This window comes from Gouania willdenowi, chromosome 18, assembly GCF_900634775.1.
Source record: "Gouania willdenowi chromosome 18, fGouWil2.1, whole genome shotgun sequence".
In the NCBI taxonomy this organism is placed as follows: domain Eukaryota; kingdom Metazoa; phylum Chordata; class Actinopteri; order Blenniiformes; family Gobiesocidae; genus Gouania; species Gouania willdenowi.
This window is the reverse complement of record NC_041061.1, coordinates 23,285,402-23,295,561: the sequence shown is the minus strand read 5'-3', so window position 1 is coordinate 23,295,561 and position 10,160 is coordinate 23,285,402. Positions and strand designations below refer to the sequence as shown.

The window sequence follows — 10,160 nt, the reverse complement described above, 5'->3', positions numbered from 1 at the left end:
ATAAGAAATGTAACTTTAAACTTCAGTCTAACTTTGTATCGTAGAATATTATTGAAGATGCAGCAAAGTTGCTCTGTGTTTAGTTTAGGCTATCCTTGATGGAATCTGTCATTAAATCTTTCCACTTTGTTTCCCTGAAGTCACAAGCATTATCTTTGGAAATGCAGAAAATCTAAATAGCACAATTGAAATGGAAACACCTGACTTTCGAAAAAACACTCAAAAATTGCTCAAAAGTTTTGACGCTTTCATGAGGAGGAATTTCAAACATTTAAATATTAAAATGTGTCACAAAAGTGCCACTTTTTCTGCAATTACATGTGACGTAATCGGTCACATGACCACTGCTCTCTGAGAAAACATGATGCGGTACTAGTCTCCAGCCCAAAACAACGTTAAATGGAAACGCGTTCAAAGCACAATTATACTTTGTCGACATTTAGAAATATTGCTTTTACTTTGCGAAAATCTGTAATGGAAACACAGTTATATTTACATACTTTGTGTCTTTATCTGTGTTAAAAGAGGTGATAAGGAGAGCCAGCAGCAGCTTTAAGGATAATCTTTGTGGTTTCTTTTTCCACAGTGTTAGATAACAAAGTAAAATGCATCAAAGTCTATCTGTGATCAACTATTTATAAAGAATAAATATTGCAGAATAAAGTACTAGAACATCTACTTATAGTATCAGTACTTAGTTTCCCTACAGCCTTGATGTAGTTGAGTAGAAAGTGCAGTATTTGTTGTTAAAGTTTCAAACTAAAGTATGACTACAGCACTTAAACATCATCTCCATTACAGTCTTCAGGACCATTACTGTCCACAACTGTATGAAGCTTTTTGAAGACCTTCCCATCTTGTGGGTTTCTCCACTTCAGGGTGACTTTTCTCTCTACTTTCGACTTCAGTCTTTCTTCAAGCTGGAAAACAGTTTGTCTGAGATTGTTACACAATTCAAAATCATTTCACACACAACTTTAGGGTTCAAATGTTTTCCTTTAGAGTTGAGTTAAGAACATTAGTTTGTTGCTCATCTCCTGAGGTCTGTCAGCCTTTTTCTGCCTCCTTCAGTCATTCAGAATGATTTCTGCTCTGTATTTTCTAACAACTTTAGACACAAAATCACTGAATGACTCTGGATGAACATGATTTAAACTTCTAGATTTTTATGGAAAGATTTACGAGCTACTACTCAGACTCTAAAAGAACTTTATAATGATATTTGTCTAATCTTGCACTACCCCAAAACCAATCCCCCTAAAACACAAACAATGACAATGCATATACAAAATGTGAGGAGAGTTTTCCAGTTGTGAGTTACATGAAAATGTTAGCAAGAGCCAAAAGATCAGATCATAAAACACTGAGACTATAACAGCTGAAAACCCCACACTTTTAAAGTGCCTTGAACTTGACACCTCTTCTGTTATTTCATTGGCTGGCCTAATACCTTTTTCTGCAGACTCATCTCCTTACTCAGCACTTCTAATGGTCTGTTCAGCCCCTGCATTGGGCAATTTCTGAACTTTACACACGATCACAGAGAGGTAACAAAGTTGAAACGCTGAAGGTTGCTTTTTTAAACAATGGCCACGGTTACATGATGCTTTTTTTAATTGTGAATCATTTATTCAGAATTAAATAATACAGAATTAAAGTGTTCTGCTTCGTGTTTACATGGAAATAGTAATTCCGAATTGAGGTTTACATGGAAAACATGTTTAATCGCCTTCATTCAATTCTGCTTCAGGCCTGTGGTTTGGGAAGGCTTCTGATTGGACAGGGGCCGAACATAACGTATTCACGTCTACCGGAAAAAAATAAAAACAAACCCTTTCTTTTCGGCTACAACAGAGAAAGACCACTTAATAGCTACTATTTTCACTTTTATTTTGACTGTTTTGAAGCAACAGCTTGACAATAACACACTGCTTTACTTTCGTCAGCTGAGCAGGAGAAGTGAGATAGAGTACCAGAGAATAGAGGCAGAAGACCATACTGTAGCCAATCAAAGCCAGGAGTTTGTGCAATGGCTGCTCTACCTCCACTCTACAGGATTTTGAGTAGAAGGAGAACTTTCAATGACCCGCACGACATTTGTGAAGCTATGTGGCCTGATGTAATGCTTCATGTTGCCCAATGAAGCTTCTGCCATTTTCTGATGTGTGTGTGTGTGTGTGTGTGTGTGTATGTGTGTGTGTGTGTCTGTGTCTGTGTCTTTGTATGTCTGTGTGTGTGTAATATGTCCATCCATCCACTCTTTTCATTATATCCATAACATCTAAGGCTCTTAAATAATCTCGGCTCGAGTCCAACGCTTACTTCGGGCGGCCATCCTGGATTATGTGCTCGTCAGCACGTCTTCGTGACAGGATGAGCATGGCAGAACGACCAGTATTATTTAAAGCGGAACAAAACGTATACAAGATCGAGGAATTATTCAATTCGGAATTAAAATCAGAACAAACCAACCGCCTACTTCGGATTGGCCTTTTTAGTTAGGAATTAGGTGTTTACAAGGGAATTAATAATCTTTTTAAAGAGGATTACATTTTTATTCTGGATTAAAGGGGAATTAAAACTCTCATGTAAACGTAGCCATTGAAAAAAAATCATATACCCTTAGAACAATCTCTTTCTAAAATTGATAGTAAAATATAAACTAATTGTCCTATAGGGCATTTTGAATGACTTTAAATGTAAAGACACATATAAATCATACTAATTGTCAGAAATAATTTTGAGTTATTTACAGATTCTGAAAGTGTGGTTTCTAAGCTTTCCATTGATGTCACACACTTAGAAATCTATTAATATTTGAAGAAGTTATGGCTGTTTGAATGTTCTTCTTCAAAGATGAAACATTTTTGTCACCTCTCGGAGCAGCCAGCTGAAGGGCTAAGGGGTTACTTTGCAGTACCCCACCCCCAGCAACATTTGTCAATAGCTGTTTTCAATTAATACCTTTGCCTTCAGTTTAGTTTTAAATTGAAACATGGCGTTGATTCAGAATCATAGTGTGATTACCTGTACGAAAACATTACCTGTGAAAAGTGATTCCACAGAAAAGATAATAAGATAATAAAACCAGCATTTTCAAAATATTTATGCATCTTGTGTACTAAAAAAGTTTGGAAGATTCAGTGAATAATTCTCCACCTCTTACCAATACCCCTGTAGATGTACATGCACCAAGATGGCAGCACTTTCAGCATGTCCCTCCACAGCCAATGAGGCGTCTATTCATGGCTCCAGAGCCACATATTGCCAACCCTGACCTAGGGTCACCTTGTAGTTTGCCTTTATAGCAGGTGTATACATTTCAGATTGGTGTCATTAAGCTATAATGGTCACCTTTGCCAGCCCTCACATGAAGACATGATCTGTCTGATTCAAGCCTTGTGTTATTATAAAAAACCTTAAAATTGGCCTTTGAAAGTTTGGGATTCACCTTTTTGAGGAGGTCCTTTTTCACTGCTGGGTCATTGAGGTCCAAGGCAGAATTCCCAGAAGTTATCTTAAGCTGCAGTCTATATGCTGCTCATCAGAAAAAAGAAAAAGCTTTAATTAGTGTTCGTAGTAATGCCATTAATTGTAATGCTGTATTTTAACATTTATTTTCTTAAAATACAAACAAATCGGAATATATTGGCCTGCATCTAAAATTTCTAACATGATATATAGTTTTTATTGGATTTATTGAGTTTTTTAAAAATCTTTTTATTGTTATTATTATTATTTGTATTCAGTTGAAGAGCATTCTAAATTTAAAGGTTGACATCTCCATAATCCATTGGTTAATAATGAATGGGCCAGTTTTTTCTCATACCTGTTGCTGATTAATGTTTTCTGTTAGAGTAATATCACATGATCAAGTCTTTTCTATTAATCCTCACTACAAAATAAGTAATAACAGTGGGTACAATCAATATCATCCAATATGCAAGGTTACAATCAGTGTTAATTATGACAGCAAATGTTTTATTTAGTTTTATTTATAGTCTTTGGGCTAAAATGCAACATAGTTTCAGTCAAAATGAAGTTATCAGGATTATTTTAGATATAGTGTCATGTTCTGTTAGTTAAGTTCAGTTGTTCTGTGTCTTTGTGTATTTTGAGTCTTGTCTGGTGTTAACTCTTGTCTGTGTTTTAGGGATTCCTGCTTGTGGCTCCACCCCTCAGTGATGTCTGTGTGAGTGCTTGGTGATTGAGTAGCTCCCTCATGTTTGCACCCAGGTGTGGCCCATTCCTAATCAGGCCTCCTTCACTATTTAAATGTGTGCTTGGTCACAGTGTGGTTGCTGGTTCGTTGTATTATGTTGTCAGGTTTGTGGTCTCCCTTCGTGTGCAGTGTGTCTGGTCTTGCTCCCTGTTCCTGCTCCCCTCCTGTTTTTGGATTTAAGTTTTGATTTTGATTTTGAGAATAAACATGGACTGGTTCCAAGAACGTTATGCGTCTATCCTGCCTCCGTCTCTCCTTGCATTTGGGTCCACACCCACAGCAAACCGTGACATATAGTTTGAGTCAATAAATGATATTAAGATTTTAGTCGACTAAATCTGTTACAGAAATAATAGAGCTAAATATAAAGCTTAGGAGTTTATACATTTTTTCAAGTTTCAGTTGTCATTGATCAACCTGATTTAATGTTTTTAAATTCAATGACGTATTTGATGTGATCAATGCGTAAAACAATATAATCACATGAGTTCTGATTGAATTTCGTTCCATGTGATGAAATTATTGTTACATTTTTATAAACTAACAAAAATATTGATATACTTTAATGTAGTTTTTGTTCACATGTATTTATTTTAGTTAGCCATAGTCTAGTTTTTGACATTTGGGCGACCGGGTCTCAGGTAGTAGAGGGGTCAGCTTCTGATTGAGAGGTTGAAGGTTCGATTCCAGTCTCACAAAGTGTCCTTGGGCAAGAACTGAACCCTAAGTTGCTCCCAGTGGTCGACTAGTGCCTTGCATAGCAGCTCAGTCCTATTGGTGTGTGAATGGGTGAATTCCCTGATATTGTGAAGCGCTTTGAGACTACTCCAGAGTGGTGATAAAGCGCTATATTAATCAAGTCCATTTACCATTGTCATTTTAAAAAATGTAGTCGACAAAAACTATGATTAAAACTTTAGTTGTATCATACAAGAAGTAAATAGTTGTATCAGTTGTACACCTATCTTCTGTGTTTGTTTTGCAATTATTTATATCTAGTTTTAAAAGTGGCACAATCTCTTTTATGTACTGTGTCTGGAATGTTTTAGGTTCAAACCCTCTTTGGGTTCTATTTTCTATGAGTTTCCATTTTGTCAGTGAACCTGGTTTTATTTAGTTTTCAGTTATTTTTTTGGTATTTAGTTGGTTGTCTGTGTGTGTGGTTCATGTCTGTGTGTTTCCACACACCCTGTTTTGTTAAGTAGACTGTGTTTGTGTTTAGTCCCTTGTGTTTCCACTCAGGTGGGCCGTGTGTACTGATTGTTTTCCCTCACCAATTAAAGAAGTGTTTGCACTCGTCATGTTTACTGCATTGTGATAGGATTGTCATCAATGTCAATTAGTCAGTTATTTAGGTAGCTTTGGTTTCTACTTTTCCTCATGTTTGCTTTGTAAATTGATTAGTTTCGGTTTTATTAATAGAAGGACTTCTGTTTAGACACCACTTCCTCTTTTATATCCACGTCTAGATTGTCCAACATCTTCCCAATAATAGTTCCTCCTTTTCACTAAAAATTTTTTGGATTAGGGTAAAAAATGTTAGGCAGTATTTGCCTAATTTATAAAACACTTTTCTCAGTTTCATTTCATGATTATCATTATCCCACTAACCATGAGGTATACTGTAGCAGACAAATGGCAGTTTTTCTTCACAGGATAAAAACTTCCATTTTCCCCCCATGGTTGATGAGGTCACAGCACAGATAACTTTCATGGAGTTGAGCTTATTAGCAACACTGTCCCAGTTGTTGAAGGTGAAGTTGCTTCCATCAGACCAGAAAAAGTTTGGAGCTCTGTGTAGCCCAATCCATACCTTTGAGCCCCCTGTCTCACTGTTAATCTTTTCCACCACTTTGATATTTGTCACAGTCACCAGGTCCACATAATTTTCTCGACAGTATTTCTGTGCAACTGGCCAAGTTTCATAAGAATTCACAAAAAAAACGTTGGGATCCAGCTGTGACCCTGTTGAGACAATCATTAGGGTTTTAGAGAGGAGTATTCTTACACTATGATTATATTTTATAGAAATTAAGTTTTGATTTTTCATATTCTCACCATTGTAACAAACAAAACACCGCTTAGCTGAACAAAGCACGTCATACCATACAGATGTTGCTAAAACACAAAACTCATGAGCTGAATGAAAGTTAGGTTGACCATGTCTCCAGTTACTATAGTTAGCACCGACTCCTGAGAATCCATCTGACCATCTCCAGTCGATTGTGCTGTACAGACCCATCCAGACCTCTGAGCTCTGACCATTTGATGTAATGGTGTCTAGAAGCTGGTCGTTCTGCTCTTTGTTTCCAATTGTGGCCAGGTCTGCATAAGTCTGCCTGCAGTAGGTCTGAGCTTCAGTCCAAGTCTTTTGATCAGCAACATAGTGGTACTGTAGGCATGTGGAGGAAGACCACCCTGTGGAGAAATAAACACTTTAATGAATGTGGAAGCACAATGTACATGCAGGGGTTTGAAGAAGTCTGACTTAATGTATGACAACAAAGGACCAAAGTTACTTTAAAGAGTAACTAAACTCCAAAACCAAGTGTCCATGTATAAGTTAGTGTTGTTGATTGATTCTTGTCAATTGGAAGTCCAAAAATCACCAAACACACCACATCACTTGACCACTAAAACACAAATACAAGATTCAGTCAGACGTATATTGATCATCTAAACCTTTAAAGATCCAGTATTTTGCTATATTTCACCTATCTCCATTTGTTCTAAACACCAAAACCTCATAGAATTTGAAGTTTATCTTCCCAAACTTAGCTATTTTCTGGAATTTTAGCCATCTGAAAAGTCACTTTCAGAGCGCTCCCAAAAACAAGCTGCCTATGCATGAGTTGACTTAAACACAAGCACACTACTTGAGCATGTGTTTATCACAGTAGCAGCAGCAGTTAATCATTAACAGTCTTCCTTCCCCTCCTTACCTCACAGGAAGTGTTAATTAAATACGATAGTCTATTATTTTGTCCAACCACTGCGTCGCATTGGGTCACAAACACGTCAGATCAAGGGCAGAGCTATGGGGGGGCTGGGAGGGCGGCAAACCCCCGGCCCGGCCCCGGGGGAGCCCGAATAGGAGGTAGGACATAAAGGAGCCGGGCCCCTTCCACGGCTCAGGGGAGCTGAAGAAGGCGGGCCCTCCATGACTTGTGCCCAGAGCCACCCAGAGTATGAGCTGTCTAACATCATCCATCATGCAGATTTATACAGGTGTTATATTGACCTGCTTTGTGTGACGTATGCATACTAAATTAGGTGCATGAGCACGCAGGCTCAGTGCAAAACAACCACAGGACTGAAGCGATGGTGCACGGGAGCGGATAGTGATATCTCAGTCTAGATCCAGTAAAAAGTTATCATAAAAATCTGTAAATGGACTGAAATGCAGATGTGGGACAGTGAGGAGGAGACTTAATGTAGAGATGGAAACTCATTCATTGAAACTGATCAGAATACGCAGAAATACATGGAAACATTTGTTAACGGGAGTACAGCAGCCATCCTACCTGCCCGTTCAAGACAGTTATAAACATCTAGAGACATAATGCCTTTAGTTTTTCTTTCGTTCATACAATGGGTTTTTCTATCAGATTTGTATAAATATCTGGCAATTGAACATCGGGCCAGGAACGTACATCTGATGACCACAAGTTTTCAGGAATGCTGCATGGGTCCCACAATCGTTCACCTGTACTTAAAGTGAGTTTCTTTAAAAAGGTGGCCGCATCCTCAGCTTCCTACATACTTGTCATGATTTGGTGGCTCCCCCCTCCTGTGTCCTCTGTTTTCCCCTCCCTCTTGTTCCTGTCTGTCCTTGTTGGTGTGGAGTGGGGAGGAGTCGGCACTGCTGCTGGAGCTCGTTACTCACCTGCAGCTCATCAGCACCTGCAGCTCATCACCACCAACATGCTCCAGTATATAACCTGGTCTTCTCCTCCACTCGACGCCAGATCGTCAGTTATCCTGCGTGATAGTGATTCACCTCCAGACTCTGCCCTGCTGCCTCCACGGTTGGCTCCTGGACTGCGACTACCTTCATTTTTGGTCTCAATAAATTCTGTTACATTTTTGACTTGACTGGTCTGATTGGGTGTTTGCTCGGCTTCGTAACAATACTACAAACTATTTATGAGCCTAAACAACGGTTCATTCATTCCCATTTTTCAACCGTCATATATGTAACAACACGGTTTCTGCACAGTGTATGCGCGCGCACGTCAGTCACGTGTCCCGCTCATTCTTCAAGTTAAAACATATTAAAAACCAGTTGAGGAGCACAGTGGGACAGGAGAGACTGAGTGGACTTGCCATGATGTCCATACAGGATGAGAGAGTAAAGAAAATGGACATACAGAGCATCGTGCATGAGTTAATGGAGTGCAAGGCTCATCGTATGCCCTTCAAATAGAGGTGAGTACAAACCTGCGCACGCATGTCTGTCTTTTTGAAAAAAAAGGTATTAATCTTTCCTTTAATTTTTAGGGTTAGGGTTCGGGTTAGGCTTAGAATTAGGGTTTATCTTGTAAGAAATATTAAGATAGCAAAATACTGACCCAGCTTCTTCCCAGTTGGTGTGTACGTCTTTGGGGCAGTGGTCAGTAGGAAAATAAGGAAAGTAACAGACTGCATACCTGGGGTGATGGGATCTTGTTTAGTGATTATAGGATAACTATGAATTGGTGCCTTGGTCTCTCTCTGGTAGTTCTGTAATTATTATATTTGTATTAAAATAATTATGTACAATATATATGCATTCTCATCTAAAACCACCATAACACCACTTCATAATTATTAAAAAAGAAGCACTCAGGACCTTAATTGCTAAAGGTTCTCATATGTAAAAATGTGCTAATTTAACTGCAGACAAAAACACATGTTAAAGTGGATCACTGCGTCTTTGTTGGAACGTTCAAAATATTGGAAGGATGACGGGAAAATAGATTAATTTATCCCCCAAAATGGATCAGAGTATATCTGATACCAAATCCAGCCCTTATAAGGTGGCTTACGTTACCATCTAACACCATACAGACTGATTTCAGATTTGTGATCTCATGTTTATCAGCAAACATTTCTCTTCAACTTAATAGAAAAACATTGTGTGATAGACATAGGACATTTTGTGCTAGGTTGCAGAAAGAACCAGAGATTAGAAAACATTTTATCTGGTAATGTCTCGATTATATTAATTAATTCATCCAGTTCAACACTATCATTCATTGTTACAACAACATGTGATGCTGAAATTACAGGCACATTACAAGCATTTAAGAATAGCAAAAACCCACAAATATTTAGGAGCTTTAAACCATAATCATTATTTTTTTAATGGTACTATTACAGCCTTCTCCTTTTTTAATATTCTTCAACATTTATGAGATTTCAGAAAATAAATTTTATCTTCAAACTTTAACAGCAAGATAGCTCCAACTTGTTGCCAAACCCACAGGTCCAGTAGAACAAACTTGTTTACAATAGTTTTCCTCAAAAGCTGTCATTCCGTCTGTAAGCCTTTTAAATAGTTATAGTCAGTTATAATAACTGCTTATTGTTTTTGCCACTTTTAGGTCTTCATATCATAACTTTCTGAACCAAATAATTGACTACTAACCTGAAAGACACATGAGAGCCAGTAAGATCCTCGCCATCCTGAGCTGCTCAGTGGATTGTTTCACTCTAGATTGTGTATATATTAGGGCACAATTTAAACAAATTTGCTACTTGTTTTTTCTTGTTGCCCAAGGTCACCTTTAAACAAGGACGAGCAAAGATTTGTTTATCATGACCTTAATCAAATGAAATGCTAATTCCTCTGTGGTTCACCCTGTGGAAAAGATATTAGTCATTATGTAATTTTCTTCTTGACTGAAAAGTGTCGACCAATAATCTGATCAGACCTTTTTCAGTGCCTCATTTTATC

General features: G+C 38.0%; 1 protein-coding gene across 1 annotated transcript; it reads right to left on the bottom strand.

Moving 5' to 3' along the window:
* Positions 1-779: 779 nt before the first annotated feature.
* On the bottom strand, positions 780-9,901 carry LOC114480182 (macrophage mannose receptor 1-like). The gene is made up of 5 exons (XM_028474078.1): positions 9,852-9,901; positions 6,281-6,640; positions 5,834-6,187; positions 3,452-3,537; positions 780-920 (listed from the first exon to the last, which is right to left on the bottom strand). The coding sequence occupies exons 1-5, from the start codon at positions 9,886-9,888 to the stop codon at positions 780-782; spliced, it is 978 nt and encodes a 325-aa protein (XP_028329879.1). The 5' UTR covers positions 9,889-9,901.
* Between the last annotated feature and the right edge of the window lie 259 nt (positions 9,902-10,160).

Coding starts and splice junctions, on each gene's coding strand:
- LOC114480182 (XM_028474078.1), bottom strand. CDS start 9,888: ATGGCGAGGATCTTACTGGCTCTCATGTGTCTTTCAG. Junction 6,188..6,280: donor GTGTTTTGTTTGTTACAATG/GTGAGAATATGA, acceptor TTGTCTCAACAG/GGTCACAGCTGGATCCCAAC. Junction 3,538..5,833: donor CTGCTACAGTATACCTCATG/GTTAGTGGGATA, acceptor TCTGATGAGCAG/CATATAGACTGCAGCTTAAG.